General features: G+C 36.5%; 1 protein-coding gene across 1 annotated transcript in view; it reads left to right on the top strand.

The window, feature by feature from the left end:
- LOC150088409 (1-phosphatidylinositol 4,5-bisphosphate phosphodiesterase-like) overlaps positions 1-19,290 on the top strand; it is a 754,578-nt gene that overhangs the window by 555,121 nt on the left and 180,167 nt on the right. Inside the window, exon 25 of the mRNA XM_090370149.1 lies at positions 17,858-17,962. Within this exon, the coding sequence (XP_090226275.1) occupies positions 17,858-17,962 (105 nt within the window). The remainder of the gene's footprint in view (positions 1-17,857; positions 17,963-19,290) is intronic.

Raw genomic sequence — 19,290 nt, 5'->3', positions numbered from 1 at the left:
ATCAGTAGTGATTCTTCATGCATTAAGAATCTGCAGATAAATGAACCACTAGGTGGCAGTGATCACAGTGTGTTGAAGTGGGATTTACTCAAGGAGGTAACTACCATCAGAGGTAAAGGGAAGGGTTTTTGTTTTCGTAAAGGCGACTATGATGGTCTGAGAGAGTATTTAAATTCTATACAGTGGGACCAACTGATGATGTTACCAACAGCAAACTCAAAATGGGAAGCATTCAAGGAACTAATCTTGGAGGCTACCAGGCTTTACATACCAACTAAGAAATACTGTTCAAGGTTTAGGCCTAAATGGTTGTCAGATGAACTAATGAGACAGGTGGCAGAGAAGAAAAATGCATGGGATACATACAAATTAATGGGTGACATGGAAGCCTATGATAGATATAAGTTGGTCTGTAACCAAGTCACAAAGGAGATTAGGCAGGCAAAGGCAGACTACGAAAAATCCTTGGCAAAGGATGCAAAGAAAAACAGAAAAGAGTTCTTTACATATTTAAACGCAAGAAGGAAAGGGATGAATCAGATTGGTCCACTGGATATTGATGTTTCAACAGTTGAGGATCCTGCTCAGGTGGCTAACAATCTAAACGAGTATTTTGCATCTACATTCACGCATGAGGAGTTATTCAGGAAGGAGAATGATGTAGGTAAAGTAAACATTGGCAGTGAGCTGGATGATTTTGTAATAACTGAGAAGAAAGTGGAGGAGAGATTGTTGAGGATAAACATAAAAAAGGCACCTGGGGTGGATGGGATCTATCCAGTTATATTAAAGGAGGCGGCAAAGGAAGTAAGCAAACCCCTAGCCATAATTATGAGAGCTTCTTTGGACTCAGGGGAGGTACCCATAGACTGGAGATGTGCAAATGTAACCCCAATTCACAAAGGAGGATCAAAGGCTGACACAAGTAATTATAGACCTGTTAGTTTAACTTCTGTTGGCTAACAATCTAAACGAGTATTTTGCATCTACATTCACGCATGAGGAGTTATTCAGGAAGGAGAATGATGTAGGTAAAGTAAACATTGGCAGTGAGCTGGATGATTTTGTAATAACTGAGAAGAAAGTGATTTTGTTCTGTTCCAGGTAAATTAATGGATTCTGTTCCAGGTAAATTAATGGAGGCACTGGTTAAAGAAGCACTGCAGGATCATCTAGACAAGAATTCAGTTATAGCTCAGACGCAGCATGGTTTTGTTAAGGGCAGGTCTTGCCTGACCAATTTGATTGGATACTATGATGTAGTCACAAAAGAACTGGATGCAGGGAATAACTTTGATATTATATATTTGGATCTTAGAAAGGCTTTTGATACTGTTGCACATGGAAGACTGCTGCACAAATTGGAGCAGTGTGGCATTGGAGGCAAATTGCTGCTATGGATAAGGGGATGGTTGAGTGGCAGAAGACAGAGAGTGGTAATCAATGGACACTGCTCAACGTGGACTAATGTTATTAGTGGAGTTCCTCAGGGTTCAGTGTTGGGTCCGTTGTTGTTTTCGGTGTTTATGAATGATATTGATGATGGGATATCAAGTTTAATGTCCAAGTTTGCAGATGATACAAAGGTTGGCAGGGTTGTTAAGGACACTACTGACGCTATGCTGCTGCAACAGGATCTGGAAAGGTTGAACAGATGGGCTGAGAGGTGGCAAATGAAGTTTAACATTGACAAATGTAAAGTACTACATATGGGAAACAGTAACCCCAGAGCAACGTATCGACTCTGCGGTACTACACTGACAGTGGTGGAGAATGAAAAGGACCTGGGGGTAATTGTGCAGGCAGATATGAAGTTCTCTGAGCAGTGCAGACGAGCTGCAAGAGTAGCTCATGGTGTCTTGTCAATGATATACAGGAATTTTTCTAGCAGGGATAAAGAGGTGATTATTCCCTTGTATAAGGCAATGGTTAGGCCACATCTTGAGTACTGTATACAGGTCTGGAGGCCTCATTTCAAGAAGGATGTAGAGCTGCTGGAACGGGTACAGAGAAGGGCAACAAGATTAGTGAATGGAACAAAGGGTTGCTCTTACGAAGAAAGGCTTAAGTTTTGCAAATTACAGAGTCTGGAGACTAGGCACCGGCGAGGTGATCTGATAGAGGTGTATAAGGCTTTGAATGGTTTGAGCATGCTCAATGCCAATGGGATTCTTCATCTTGCTCAGAATAATCACCTCAGATTGCATAAATTCAAATTGAGGAAGGACGGATGTCGGATAGATGTGCGGAAATTTGCCTTTGGCCAGCGGGTGGTTGGTTGGTGGAACCGACTTCCATCACTTGTTGTTGAAGCTGATAGCCTAAACAAATTTAAAGCTCAACTGGACAGGTATTTCGAACGAACGGAGGGGTGAAATGGGAGTGGTGTGTTTTTTTTTTTTTTTTTTTGGCTGATGCTGAATAAGCTTGCTTTCTTGCATCATATGCCTCTACTAATGCTAATGCTAATAAAAATGACCCAGATTTTATTCATTTTGCTATCCAGAAAGCTTTCTTAGCTTTCTGGCTTCCTGCTAACCATGGCCATTAGTATTGTAAAGGTTAAATGATACAAGAAAGCAGACTTTTTCAGCATCTAGGAAAAAAAAAAAAGTATGATATTTTCTATCATTCATATCCTTCTGACAGAGAGAGTATGAATAATAGAAAATACAATCTTCTTTTACTCCCCAAAATTTTATATTTGTTCCCCTTGATTTTTGATTCTCTTACCAGTGAAAATATACCTCTCTTGTTCACTTTACTGATTCCATTTTGGGAGTTATCTATTTCAATCAAGTTCCTCCGTCATAAGATGTCTAGTTGCCAAATTTTGCAGTCTCCACTTTATAAGCCATTCTTCATAGACATATCAGTTTGCACTTCTCAGCAATTTGGTTGACCTTGTTTGAATCCTTTCTAGAAGCAATATTTGTCTTCAAGTGTGGCCTCCACCTGTGAACAAAATATTCTAAATGTGGTCTCACCATAGTCTTATATAAATAGACAATGACATGTTTTTCTTTAGTTGCAAAGGTCGTATGTATCATAGACAGGACACCATGTATCTTCTTAGCTGCCTGTTTACATGGAAAATTTCACATCTGATTGAATTGTAATCCTGAAGTCTTTTTCATCCCGAACCACTTTAACTCCCTCATAACCATAACCTCTGACCTAGATTTCTGTTCCTTTGGTGCAAAATCTTAATTTTTGAAGCATTAACTAACCCCTTGTGTTCCAATGTCACACTAGGTGCAACATCATAAATTTCCACTTCCAGTCGAATGTGCGTCCAGCACACCCATCAGCATTTCCGATTATGGAATTTGTTTTCCAGCTGTAATGGCACAATTACTGTACTAACATCTATTTTTGTTTTACATAAACAGCCTGAAAGGTAAATCCGTTTATTGATGTTTATATTCAGTTATTAAGTGCATGCATTTTTTTTTTAAAGACCTCTTTCAGTCTGATGTTGTTGGGATGAAGAAAGTCAGTATTTGTAATTATGAAATTTGTTTTCCCGCTGTACTGACTCAATTATTGTACTGATCTATTTATAATTCATTCAAAGAATCTGAAACACTAAACCTATGTTTACCTTCAATTATTCAATTTCAATTACAGTCAGTCCTCGTATAGCACGATAGTTGTGTTCCTAGAAACCCTCGTGCAATACGAACAACAGGCCCTATGGGAAAAATAGGGTTAGGTGCCGGCCACCCAAGATTGACCACACATTTGTAACCAAAACATTACCAAGCACAATAAATAATCGTAATAAAATACGTATTTTATTACGACTATTACGTAATAAAATATTGCTAATGCTTTTACTTCTATCGTGAGCAAACTTGTTTTTTGTTTTATTTTCTATCCAAACAGATGACAGCCGTTCCATCTCTTCCAATTCTTTGTGTCTTTGTCTAATGGATTTTAATTACACTTTGAGTTGTTCCTGCTATGAAAGTTGTTTTTATTTTCTCTGCATTGCCTCATTTTTGTCTGTAGCACGTGCAATATCACATGGTCTTTCATTTGGCTCAAAGCGTTTCACAATTTCATATTTTTTCTCTATCGACAGATGTGGACTGGCCATAAACCTCACTGGGGAAACCCCGGTGGGCCGGAGTGATTTTGGCCATAAACGCTAGTATGAGGCCACTATAAATTTTCCCAGGTAAGAATTTTTGATCCAGTCCGCCTCTGTTTATCGATATTGCTTTTCTTTTTCTCTCTGAATCTGTAGTGTCTTCACCAGGATGCTTCCTTTTCACACCTTTTAAGTATTTTACTCATTTTTAGGGAATAAAGCACAATTACAAAACAAGGAGGCACGTTTGATACACATAAACAACGCCGTAAAGGCAGAGATACACTATTAACACGTCACATTTTACTAAAGCACATTTCTAGGGGTTACTACCATAAAACAATAAAAACAATTTCCAGTTGAGTTTCTGCTGGTGGAATCTGTTATAAACTGGTAGTAAACTCGATCTAATTGCATTTGCGATAATACCGATAGCTGGAATTGTGTGGGCTTTTACGTTATTATGGTGAAATGTGTTTCCCCTTCACTGATATAAGAAACATAAATACATTTTCAGAATCTTCTCTTCATTCCTATCGTGCTGCATTCAACTGCCATTTCTTGTAAACACAAAGGCGAATCGTGTATAAGCGAATTCGGTTCGTGTTATATAAGATATCGTTCCCCTATTTATAAATCGTGTATGATCGAATTCGTGTAATGTAAACACGTGTTATACGAGGACTGACTGTATATATATATATATAAGCAGGCACTGGTTTTTTTTTCCCCATTATCCTTCTCAAGTCCAGTGTGTAAACTGGCATGAATGACCTGCATTTCTGATTATAAAATCTGTTTTCCAACTGTACTGCCATCCATTTATACTTCATATAAATCATCTGAAAATAAAGTGGATATTTATTAATGTTTATATATACAATTGACAATGGCAGGTGGTGTTGTTGTTTTTTTTCAGGCTAGAAGTCACAAAGTAACTTATACTCTGTGTTAGAATGAAGAATTTAGACATACCATAAAGTTCTAGTAAAGGGCCTTTCTGATGGTGAAATTTTGAAATTGTTAGTAGTGGCAAATGATGCAAGAAAGAAGCCTATACAGCATCAGCCAAAAAAAAAAAAAAAAAAAATAGTTTGTGTAGTTCTTCCTTCAATTTATTCAAGCTATCCGCTTCCACAACAACAGAAGTTTGTTCCAGCGCTCAACGACCCACTGGCTTTGTTGGTACAAAGGACCATTTTGACTAAACTAGTGTACTGACAGCAGTGGGTGTGGGATGCCCTGTCACAGCATGGAATGTCTGTCAGGATATCCTGGCAGCACTGATTTGATGGAATCACAGGGAAGTTCGAGACTCTGGAGAGGACCCATCTTAAGTGCTCCTATCTAAATAACTACCTTTAACTGGACCACCCGATTCTAACATCATCCAGTTTTGACTTGTAACACCTAAGGGTGTAGGATGTTGACACTATCGTAGTGTGGGATTAGATCCTGGAGTAGATCTCCTGGATGAGCCACTCATGGCACCATTTGCTAATGTCATGCTTGGTTTTGGATACACCAGGGCACCTCCACACCACGAGCTACCTTGCCTAAACAAAAAGGATCATTTTGACTAAACTACCTAATCTATAATGCTGACACCATTGGGTGTGGGATGTCTGCCAGAATACCCTTGCAGCACTGATTTAATGGGATCAGAGGGGAATGCTTAGATAAATGAACCCTGTATAAATAAAGGATAATAAGGACTCTATTTCAGGACACAGACAACCTCCACATGGATGGTGACAATAGGAAGTACCACTGGCTATCTAGGGTTAGACTGCCAGGGCTTCATGCCTGTCATCTAGAATGAATTGTTTAGTAGTTCTGGACATCTTACTGGCATGGCCCCTGCCTTATTATCATATATGAGATGACTCCCCCCCCCACCCCCGTGGCTTGATGCTGCTGATACCCTTTCTTAGAAAGTCTGCAGATATTCTACTATTAATATCATCGGTGCTAATGAATGTATGTACAACAGTATGTGACTTATATCTGATCTACAATGTTATCTACTTTTGCCCCAGCCAGGCATGTTTCTATTCCGCCCATCTTTCTTGCACAATATAATTAATTCCCTTTTCTCTGACAACATAGTCACCAACAATAACTGCCTCCTTGGGGGACCAGTGCATTCTACTGTGGGGATTGTTTTGCCTGATGCAAAAGTGTGAGCTGTGGCATTGAGTTGTGTAGCTGAGAGCTCAATATGCTCCCATTCTAATTCCTTTGAGGGCATCCACCCTGCTCTTGAAGCTCTTATAAATGATCATCAGAATGCTGCATTGATGCCCTAATTTCTTCATAATCTCTGCATCAAACACATCTCTTTTGCATCACTGGCATTCCCACCCCCTTGGCTGTATCATGTCCTGTCCAGAAAGATCCACAAATATTGCACAATTAGCACATTTCATTAGGCTCTGATTTGTTGGAGAATCGACCTTTCATTTCTTCCCCAAGTCACAGCACTCCCACTACTTTGAACCCTTTGATTTGCTGCCCTAGTGTAGGGTATGTGAAATTTAAATTCACATTTATATTCAATATAATTGAGAATGCAACACTAAACTAATATACTTAAAAAGTATTTTGAATATTTTGCATCTATATTCACACATGAGGAATTCTTTAGGGAAGTGGATGTGGGAAGCGGAAGGAAGTGGATTACAAGCAGTAATCAGCAGTAATTTGTAATAACTGAGAGGAAATTGGAAGAAAAACGTTGACGTTAAACACAAGAAGACACCTCAAGTGGGTGGGATCTATCCAATTATATGAAGGGAGGTAGCAAAGGAGGTAAGCAAACCCTTAGCCAGTGGTATTCTGGTAAATTTTTAACAACTGGCTTGCTAAAAAAAAAACAAAACCAAGAATATGTGTATAAATATTTATTGTAAGTTTTACTGATTTACAACAATTTGGAAAGCAAAAATTCCAAACAATAATAAAATATTAATTTTTTATTATATTTTCCATAGAGCCAATTGATTCTTACAAAATGTTTTCATAGACTTTTGCCGAGCTCTTGTATCCATAGCCAATCCATGGTTACGATTCATCCATGATTTCACAAATGGAGTTGCATTCAAATCCGATAACTCTTTTCCCAATAAATTTATCATCATTAAATCTGATATGTGATGATATTAGCATTAGGAAGGGCACTTAATGTAAGAAAGCAAGCTTATATAGCATCAGCCAAAAAAAAAAAAAAAACACCCCCTTCTCATTTCAGTTATCCACCAGCTCCAAATGGTTGTCTAGTTCTGCCTTGAATCTGTTTAAGCTATCAACTTCTACAATGACAGATGGAAGTTTATTCCAGCAATCAACCACTCGCTGGCTAAAGGCAAACTTCTGCACATCTATCCTACAACTGTTTTTCCTCAATTTGAATTTATGTCCTCTCAGGCAAATATTCTGAGCAAGAGAAAGAATCCCATCAGCATTGAGCATGCTCAAACCATTCAAGGCTTTATACACCTCAATCAGATCACCTATAAGTGCATAAAAGGGCTTGACCTTATTCACTAAATATTTAACATGATCACAGTTCTACTCATGATAGTGCACCAAATTTTATGCTACGATACCTTGCTATCAACAAACAGAACTGCTTTTGAATATCCAATGCAAGTTCCTTAACTTAATCTTATAGATTTTAAAATTTTTAAAAAGTGGAAGGTTGAGTGAAAGGTTTATTACTCTAATTAATGCAATAGTTTGTTATAAAATCATCTCAAAAAATAACAAAACAATATTTATTAATCTCACCACAGGCACTGATACTGGTTTTCTCTACAAATAAGGTGACTTTTGACTTATCATCTACATTTAAAAAAAAAAAAAGATTATAAATAAATCATTAATTACTTGCAGAAATTCTTCTCTTCTATCATCAAACCATGACACTAATTCCTCCAAATTATCTAATGGAAGAATATTTACAGAAGCGGCAGAGCATGTCATGCTGGTTACACACAAACAGAGAACCTCATAAGTAACTGAATGCAATCCCAGGGGCTCACATCTGGTGAGTATAGGCTTGGCACATCCAGGGTCCTGAGCTGGATACCATCATTCTTTTCTTTCTTGGTGATTCCCTTCTACTCCTCTATATCTCTCTCTCTCTCAGGGAAACTCAGAAATTTTTTTTGATTTGTGCAGCATAAGCTTCAGGCTACCTTGCACCCATGGGCGTCCGCAGAGGGGAGGCAAACTGGGCACTTGCCCCTCCCTGGGATTGAGTAAAAAATTCCACAAATTATAATCGTAAAAGTGATTGAGATATGTAACCTTACACCCTCGACCATGGGATGCTTTGTCTGCCTTAAAATTTTATTATGGGTTGGCCGGTTTCGGCCCTCGGCGGGGTAACCATAGAACACATGTTTCATCTATTGCAGCAATAAAACAGAGTTCCTGTTTTTGGTTCATTGACTGATATTCCCCAAACTTTACCAGAAGTTTTGGAACATTGCAACTATTTCCCTTGTATTAATTCGGCAATAACTATTACTTGTTATGACATATACCATTGAAAGAAGTTTCAGCACCTTGAGACATGTGAAAACATGGTTAAGGTGTCCACTATCTCAGTAACTCGCCTATAAGGTTTATGTATGATTAATGTGCACAGGAAGAAACTAGAAAAGGAAGTGGTAAAGAAGAAATTTATTGAAAATGTCATCAATAGGTTTGCAAGTGATCGACGGAGAATTCAATTCTTATACGATACGTGATTATTGAAATTATTATTATCTATATATATATGAAATTATGTAAAAGAATATAAGAAATAGAAAAGGAGAAAGAGCGACAGAACAGATTAATGCCATCAAATTTATGATTGTACATTACATCTGTCTGTATATAACAATTTTTTAGTTAATTGTAATACTAACTAGATAAATTGTAGAATTTAGCATAAATGTATTAGGGGTGCAAACTATACTCATTAGTTCAAAGGGTCAAGTTTAGGTAACCTAAGTTGGACTTCTTTGTTGTACCCTATAAATAAAGATATAAAATAAAATAATATAAAATAGTAAAATTAAAATGATAATATAGCTAATTATATGGATTCAATATGGATACATTGAATGGAATGTTCAATATAAACAGAAATGGGCAAACAGAAATGAGTATAGTTTGCATCCTTAATACTTTTATGCTAAATTCTCCAATTTATCTAGTTGGTATTATAATTAACTAAAAAAACTGTTTTATATATATATATATATAATTATACATATATTTAAATAATGTTGAAATAGTTGGAAAACGGAATATTTCATAATAAAAATAAAAAGGAGGGTACAGCATACATCAGGGGCAGCAAAAAGCATATTCCTCTACGTGATGCTTGAAATATAATCATATAAATTAGAATAAGGTTTAAAATAAAAATAAAATAATGCCAGCAGTACGGCAAGACAAGAGCAAAAAGACAAAATTAAACCTAAATTCAAATCAAGCAGGGAGGGAAGAGAGGGGTAACAAGAGTAAAAATATTGCAGCAGAATTTTATTTTTATTTTAAACCTTATTCTAATTTATATGATTATATTTCAAGCATCATGTAGAGGAATATGCTTTTTGCTGCCCCTGATGTATGCTGTACCCTCTTTTTTATTTTTATTATGAAATATTCCGTTTTCCAACTATTTTAACATTATTTAAATATATGTATAATTATGTCACATGATACTATTGGGCGAATTGCTAACGCTGCACTTGTACTGCCATCTATAGTTTATTATTCGTTTATATAGACGGGTTAAGTTTACTTTTGTCAGTAGTGTGGCTTTGCACTGGAGTGCTCATGTCTGTTCTATTTTTGATTTTCACTGCATCAGGACCACCGCTGTTCAATTCCCTGCATTGGCGGTTCGATCTGGGGATCGGTGTGGCGGACTGATCTTACGATCGATTCTCCTTTGCGGCGATTTGTTTAGCGTTCGAAATGAGGCGATTTGTTTAGCGTTCGAAATGCAGCGATTCCCTGACCATTATTGACCTTGTGGTCCTCTGTTGAGATGGGGCATAATGGTCAGTCTATTTTTGTCTATTTTTGTTTTGTTTTATTGTAGTGGTTTAAATCTCCGTTTGGTGATATTTCACATAAATTTGGACCTGGTGCCCGTCTGAGGGGACACCGTTAAATTTCTATTCAATTGGCTTTTAAATTTCAAAGAATTATTATTCGTACATTTAGATTTTCTAAATTAATTTAGAGTTTCTGCTGCAATATTTTTACTCTTGTTACCCCTCTCTTCCCTCCCTGCTTGATTTGAATTTAGGTTTAATTTTGTCTTTTCGCTCTTGTCTTGCCGTACTGCTGGCATTATTTTATTTTTATTTTAAACTTTATTCTAGTTTATATGATTAAATATATATTAATTCTTGTTTCCTTTATATTGTAAATTTATATACATTATGTATGTGTTTTGGTATTGATGCAATACTGTATTCTATAACCTACTTGTTTAATTAAATAATTATTTAAAAAATTAAATAAAAATTTATTGATTTAATTATTTGACTCCAAGCTTTGTTTCCCCCCCCCCCCACTGGAAAATTTTCTGTGGACGCCCATGCTTACACCATACGGCTAATAATAATATTGGATGTGATGAGACTGGTGGCAGAGAAGAAAAATGCATGGGATGCATATAAATTATCAGGCAAAACAGAAGCCTATGGTAGATATAAGCTAGTGTGTAATCAAGTCACAAAGCAGGTAAGGCAAGAAAAGGCAGATTGTGAGAAATCTCTGGAAAAGGATGAAAAGAAAAACAGCAAAGACTTATTTACTTATGTAAACTCTAGAAGGAAGGGGATGAATAAGATTGGTCCACTTGACATTGATGGTTTCACTGTTGATGATCCCGCTCAGGTAACTAACAACCCAAATGAGTATTTTGCCTCTACATTCACACATGAGGAATTCTGTAGGAAAGTGGAGGACAGAAGGTTATTAAACTCCAATAGGGAGCTTAATGATTCCATAAGAACTGAGAGCAAAGTGGAGGAGAAATTGTTGAAATTGAACATAAGAAAGGCTCCTGGGGTGGATGGTATCTATCCAGTTATATTAAAGGAAGCAGCAAAGAAAGTTAGCAAACCCTGAACCATAATTATGAGAGCATCGTTGGACTCAGGGGAGGTCCCGACAGACTGGAGATGTGCAAATGTATCCCTAATTCACAAAGGGGGATCAAAGGGTAACAAGATTAATTACAGATCTGTTAGTTAAACTTCTGTTCCGGGGAAAATAATGGAGTCACTAGTTAAAGAAGCATTGCAGGATCATTTAGACAAGACTGCAGTAATAATTCAGACACAGCATGAGTTTGTTAAGGGGAATGTTAAGGGGTTGTCTGACCAATTTGATTGGACTACGATGTGGTCACAAAGGGAACTGGTTGTAAAAAATAATGTATATTTATCAATGATATTGATGAAGGTATATTAGGCTTAATATACAAGTTTGTGGATAATACAAAGATTAGCAGGGTTGTTAATGGCAGTAATGAGAGTATGCTACTGCAACAAGATCTAGAAAAGTTGGGCAGATAGGCTGAGTAGTGGAAACTGAAGTTTAACGTTGACAAATAAAAGTACTGCATATGGGTAGAAGTAATCCCAGAGAAACATACCAACCGTGTGGTACTTCACTCAGGGGTGGTAGAGAATGAAAAAGACCTGGGGTAATTGTTCAGTCAGACATGACGTTTTCTGAGCAGTGCAAACAGGTGCCAGAGCAGGTCATGGGGTCTTGTCAATGATATATAAGAATTTTGCTAGTAGAGATAAGGAGGTGATTATTGCTTTGTATAAGGCAATGGTCATGCCTTGAGTACTGCATACAGGTCAGGAGGCCTCATTTTAGGAAGGGTCTACAGTTGCTAGAATGAGTACAGATAAGGACAACAAGATTGGTGAGGGAAACGAAGAGGTCCTCTTACCAAGAAAGGCTTAAGTTGTGCAAATTGCAGCATCTGGAGAGTAGTCACTGGCGAATGATTTAATTGAGGTGTATAAGGCCTTGAATGGGTTGAGCAGGCTCAGTGCTGATGGGATTCTTCCTCTTGCTCAGATTATGAACCTCGGGGAGCATAAATTCAAATTGATGAAAGCCAATTGTAGAATAGATGTGCAGAAATTTGCTTTTATCCAGTGGGCTGTCGATTGCTGGAACTTTCATTTGTCGTTGTGGAAGTTGATTGCTTAAATAAATTCAAGGAAAGACTGAACAAACTGTTAGAGTGAATGGATGTGTGAAATGGGTTTTTTTTTGCTGATGCTGTATAGCTTGCTTTCTTGCATTGTATACCTCTACTAATGCTAATTCTAATATCACAAAGATATATCACAACAATTCTAGAAATTCAAAATGTTTGACAAGCCTGGGAATGTCATTACCTTGCATGAAATATGCATGCTGCAATTGGACTTTCCATGTCACCATATACAAGCTTATCACCCAAATTCCCCAATTATTAGTTTAATAACTGACTCACAAAATTCTTGAAAATTTAACAATTGGATGATACAAGCTGGCTCCAGCACACCATTGCCCTTAGCTATAATTATGAGAGCATCTTTGGATTCATGGGAAGAATTCAAGGCCCAAATGTATCCTGAATTCAGTAATTGGATAGAAAGGGTAATATGAGTAATTACAGAGCTCTTAGTTTATCTTCTGTTCCAGGGAAAATAATGGCATCACCGATTAAAGAAGTAATGCAGGATCATCTAGACAGAACTTCAGTTACACTTCTAACACTTTGTTGAGATGAAACCTTATCTCACCAGTTTGATTGGATATGACACAATCACAAAGGAACTGAATTAAAGAAATAATTTTGATATCACATACTTCGATTTTAGGAAATATTTTGATTCTGTTACATATAAAAGACTGCTGTAAAAATTGGAGCAGTGTGGCATTAAGGGCAATTTACTGCTATGGATAAAAAGGATAGTTGAGTGGGAGAAGATAGAATGGTTATCAACGGACACTGCTCTTCATGGACTAATGTTATTAGTGGAGTCTCCCAAGGTTCAGTGCCTGGTCCCTTGTTGTTTTCTGTATTTATTAATGATATTGATGAAGGCATATCAGGCTTAATGTCGACGCTTGCAGCTTATATAAAGGTTGGTATGGTGATTAATGAAAGTAATAATGGTATGCTACTGCAACAGGATCTAGAAAAATTAGGCAGATGGGTTGAGAAATGGAAGTTGAACCTTGACAAATGGAAAGTACTGCATATGTGTAGCAGGAGGTAATTGCATACTCAATTATGAAGTTGTCTGAGTAGTGTAGATACTGCCAGGACAGCATCTACACTGCCCGGTAATTTTGCTAGCAAGGATAAAAAAGTGATTATCCCATTGTAAAACGCAGCGGTCAGGCCACATCTTGAGTACTGCATACTGGTCTGGAGGCCTCATTTCATGAAAAATTGAGAGATGCTGAAATCAGTACAGAGAAGGGTAACAAAATTTATGAGGGGAACAAATGGGTGCTCTTATCTAGAAAGGTTTCAGGAATGCGAATCGTAGCATCTGGACACTAAGCAAGGTGATATGATTGAGTTGTTTAAGGATTTAAATTGATTGAGCAAACTCATTTGATGGAATACTTTCTTGTGCTCAGTTATTTGTTGTTTGTTATTTGGTTTTTAGGAGCATTAGCAACTAAGGCCATATTGCTCCGGGATATGCGTTGGTCATTCCCTGACCTTTCTGCATCCTCCGTATTTGGTGGTCACAGGCTCAAACCCCCAGTCTAATCAAGAAGCGTGTACTACGCACTGCTGCTCCTGCCCAACTGGCTACGGAGGTGCCCTTGTGCTCAGACTACACGTATGAGTGGAAAATTCAGAATAAGGAAGAATGTTTGCAGAATAGATGTGTAGAAATTTGCATTTAGTCAGCACATTGTTGATTGCCAGAACAAACTTCCATCTGTTGTTGTGGAAGTAGATACAGTGAAACTTCTCCTAACGGACACCTCTCTACAATGGACATTTTCAAATTCCCCAACTCTCTATTGGTTTTAACGTGTTTTCAGCTTCTGTCTAATGGACATTCTCTGTAACGGACGCGGACAGGCAATCTGCACTGTTTCGTTTAGATTAGCACTTAATTTGATCTCCCCATAACGGACAGCGGGCGAGCTCACGGCCCTTTTTCTAGGAACGTTTCTTCTACGTATTGCCTCAATCATGTGTTTATTTTCTATTTCCAATTCTCTGAATTTTATCAAGGTTTATGTCGCGGTTCTAAACCCTTTTTCAAGAATTTTAAGGCACGTGTAAAACTTCTGATGAATTCGGTGTGTGCGGGGGGGGGGGAATTTGGTCGGCCTTTCGTATTTTGAGTTTCGGTTTTCAGTTTTGTTCAGTGTCGTGTGAAGTGCACAATGTCTTCTCGTAAACATTTAACTTTAAAAGATAAAGTCGAACTCATTAATGCGTATGATTGGCAAAAAAATAGTGTTCGCAATCTCGCTGCAAAATTCAAAATCAGGAAGACGCAGGTAAGCGACATCCTAAAGAAAACAAATGAACTGCTCAAACAATTTTGGCAACACGTAAATGATCAGGTTCAAAAATTATTCCCGAAACCTATTGGACTTCAAATTAACAATGTTATGTATGAGTGGTTTCGTCGCGCATGTGCTAAAAAAATTCCCATTAATGGGCCTATTATTAGGGAATAGGCTTTGTAGGTTGCGAAATCTATGGGAGTAAATGAGTTCAAAGCTTCTGTGGGATGGCTAGACAAGTTCAAAACTCGGCATAAAATTTCTTGGAAAACCGTAAGTGGTGAAGGTGGATCTGTTGATACTGGGGTGTTGTAACAGAGTGGACCGTCAAATTGGAAGATTTATGTCATGATTTTGAAGCTAAGGATATTTACAACTGTGATGAAACAGGGTTGTTTTTTAAAGCTCTTCCTGAAGAAACAATGAGTCTAAAAAACAAAAAGTGCCAGGGCGGAAAAATTTCTAAGGAACGCTTGACTCCTTAGAAATTTTTACAAATATGACTCCCAGCATATTTGTACTATTGTGTACAAATATGCTGGGAGACTTTGAACAACCTCTTTTTATAGGAAAACCACAAAATCCTCATTGTTTCAAGGGCATAAAGTTGAATCTTTTGAATGTTGACTGGAAGTCTAATAAAAAAGCGTGGATGACACGAGATATCATGAGCGAATGGATAAGTCACTTTAACCAAAACATGATTCGTCAAAACAGAAAAATTATTCTTTTCATGGATAATGCTGCATCTCACCTGCACATTGAATTGTATCATTCAAATCGTTTTTCTGCCACCAAACACATCTGCAAAGTGTCAGCCCTTGGATCAAGGGATAATAAAAAATTTTAAACTTCACTACAGAAAACTTGTTTTAAGACATCTCATTGCAAACATGAACAATGTAACATGTGCTTGCATATCCTAGATATGATTCAATGGATTTCCTCTTCAGTAAACGCAATTAGAAAACAAACTGTCATGAACTGTTTTGTAAAGTCTGGCTTCTCAAATGCAAAAATTGAAGTTGTGAACAGCAATGTGGAGCACCAAGAAGAACAAGAACTTCAACATCTATTGATAATGTACGATACTTCTGCTACAAGTGACCCTGGCTACAAAGATATAGACTTGAACCTCACTACAGAAGATGGTGCTCTAGATATCAATGACATTATCATCGATATTTTTCAAGAAGTTCCTCATGAGAATAAAGAAATGGAAGGAGGTCATTCTGTCGAAGAAGATATTAACGACGAACCACCAATGAAAATAGAAGAAGCACTCATACAAATCAATCATTTAAAAATGTTTTTCGCCGCTGAAGAAGATACTGAAGGACTTTCGATGGTTTCTTCACTCCAAACAAATGTTGAAAACAAAATTATCAGCCGGAAGAAGGTGCAGAAGAAAATAAGTGATTACTGTATGTATTTTTCTTAAGATAAAGTCATAATATGCATAGCACAATTGTATGTATATTATTTACAAAAATATTGTGCAAAATCTGTATATATTTTAATTTAATTTTACATTAAACATTTAACGATTTTTCTTTCTTTCTTTTTTTTTTTTTCTCCCTCAGACTTCTTGTTAGCGGACACTTCTCTCTAATGGACACATTCTCGTTCCCCATGGCTGTCCGTTAAAGGGAAGTTTCACTGTAGTTGGAATAAATTCACTCAAGAGCTAGACAAACTGTTGGAGGGGATGTATAGGTGAAATTGCAAGGGTGGTAGTTTTTTTTTTTTTTTTTTTTTTGCTGACACTGTATAGGTTTGCTTTCTTGCATCATTTGCCACCACTAATACTAATACTTTAAAATTATTTAGTAGCTTGATATTGTATGATCAGTATTATGTCAAGGTACTGCTCATGTTCTAAAATTAAATACTTTATTTGAAACTCTTTAATTATCACAAATTTTGGTGCTCTCACAATCAAATACTAGACATGCCCCCCCCCCTTTTTTTTTTCATTTAAATATAGTTTATTTGCCTCTGTCTTTGGTATTTAGGGCATAACGGTTTTCAATTATTTTTAAATGAAAGGAAGGGAAGATTTCTTGTATTATTTGATTGTGAGAGTGCCAAAATTCATTTCATGTTATTATGCGCATTAAATAAAATGTTTAATTTTAGAATACGAATAGTAACTTAATATAAAACAAGAAAGGTAAGGTTTAAAAATATTTTTAAATCAGCAGAAATTGAAGTCTCATCAACCTTGAACCCATACACAGTACTAAAGTGCTATATTATAAGTTTTAATACCTTTTGTGTTTGGCGTAATCATAAAAGAAAAATGTAAATGCAGGCCTTAGAGTATAGAGGAAGTTTACCAATCCCTCCAAACCTGCCACAAAACAACTATGTATCTCAGTTCAACTTAATTTCTATCCATCTCAAAAGACTGTCAAATGTTGGATCATAATTCTCTAATTATCAACAGCTTACTAGCTAGCCCCTGAACAAGGCCAAATAATGACTTTCTGATCACATCTGTAGACATTTCAGTACTTTCTATGTTTTGTATTGATTAGTAATCATTGCTCCACATCAATGCATGCATGTGTTACCTGTTATTTTTTTATATATTTGTATCTGTTTGTTTGTTATTTAGGAGCATTAGCAACTGAGGCCATATTGCTCCGGGGATATGCGGTGGTCATTCCCTGACCTTTCCCCATCCTCCATATTTGGTAGTCACAGGCTCAAACCCTGGTCTAATCAAGAAGCGTGTGCTACGCACTGCTGCTCCTGCCCACCTGGCTATGGAGGTGCCGTATATATTTGTGTCTACAAGTAGTTATAAAAATTAATTTGTTATAATTGGTTTTGCTCACTCTGAAGAAACTCAGGAAAGAATCATAACATTTGGTTCAATAAAAGTGACTTTATATACAGTGAACTATGTTTGCTTTGTAAAGATGTCGTTTGCTTGTTTCACCAGGTTATCAGGACAAAACTGCTGAAGAAACACAGATAAATATATATGCTAAATTATGAATAGAAACTAATTTAATGTATTAATTAGGATATTAAATAATTAATCTTTTGCCAAAACAAAAGTTATTATTTAAACCAGAAAAGTAGTGGCCAGTTATCTGCATATTAATGTAAAATATTCAGATAAAACTTTTTGAATATTTCAAAAAGCAGTTTTAAAAAAAATTTATGTTTTCATAGGTTACCGCCATGTTTCATTACGAACAGAAGGAAATTTTCCAATGTCATTAGCCATGCTTTTCATCTGTATAGAATTAAAGATATATGTTCCTGATGGTCTTGGAGGTAAAGGTTGTTTTCTGATTTTATTAAATTTAAGTTTTTCTTTTGAATTTAGAGTTCTAATATTTAGTATTAGTATGGGATTAGTAATGGCAAACAATGCTAGAAAATAAGCTTATACAGCATTAGCAAAAAAAAAAAAAAAAACACACACACACATCAACAACACAAATTAAATTTTATTCCAACAATTAGCTACCTGTTGGCTGAAAACAAATTTCCACATATCTGTCCTGCAACCACCCTTCCTTAATTTGAATTTATGCACCCCCATGTCTAAGCAAGAGGAAAAATTCATCAGCATTAAGTTTACTCAATCTATTAAAAGTATTAAACACCTCAGTCAGGTCTCCTCACAGGTGTCTAGTTTCTAAATGCTTCTATTCTAAATGCTCTTTTAATGCTTCCAACAGATCCACATTCTTCCTGAAATTACGCTTCCAGATGTACATGCAACACTTGAGATATGGCCTAACCATTACCTTATACAATGGTATAATCACCTTGTTGTCTTGTTTACAAAATTCCCATATATCAATGGCCGAACTCTGAGCTGGCCTAGTAGCCTGTCTGCACTGTTCAGAGAACTTCATATCTGACTGCACAATTACCTCCAGGTCTTTTTCATTCTCCATATATCAAGTACCTTGCATTTGTTAATATTAAACTTAAATTGACACTTTGCAGCTCATCTGCCTAATTCGTCTACATCTTGTTATAGTAGTATACCCTGATTACAGTAATTAACTACCCTGCCAACCTTTGTATCATCTGCAAAATTAGACATTAAGCCTGAAATGCCCTCATCACTATTGTTAAAAATATTGAAACCAATAAGGGGCCCAGCACCATACACTATGCTGAGAGGCCCACTCAAAACATTATTCCACAAAGAACAGTGCCCATTAATAACTGTTCTCTGTCTCTTGATACTCAACCATTTTTTTTTACAGCAGTAACCTGCCCTAATGCCACACTCTCCAGTTTGTAATGTGTGGGCTAGTATCAAAAGCTTTTCTGAAATCAAAGATTATGATGCCAAAAATTATTTTTTGATTTTAAAATTATTAAATATTTAAAAACTAACAACATAGATGCAAAATGTTTTGCCAAACCCTATCATATCCTAAAAACAACTGACTGCATGAACTGCAATTTTGCACATATATATGTATGCACAGTGTGCCAATTAAATAACAAGACGTTACTACAAAAAAAAAAAGAATAACACTAATGGCAAAGTAAGGTTATATATTTTCAAAGTAATCACCTCCAGTGTGTATTAATTAAACACATTAAACTTGTATAATTTTATACAAGTTTTGAAAACA

This window comes from Mastigoproctus giganteus, chromosome 3 (assembly GCF_048544385.1).
Source record: "Mastigoproctus giganteus isolate SK-2022 chromosome 3, ASM4854438v1, whole genome shotgun sequence".
NCBI lineage: Eukaryota > Metazoa > Arthropoda > Arachnida > Uropygi > Thelyphonidae > Mastigoproctus > Mastigoproctus giganteus.
Note: the sequence above shows the minus strand (reverse complement) of the source record. Positions and strands in the feature narration are given on the sequence as shown.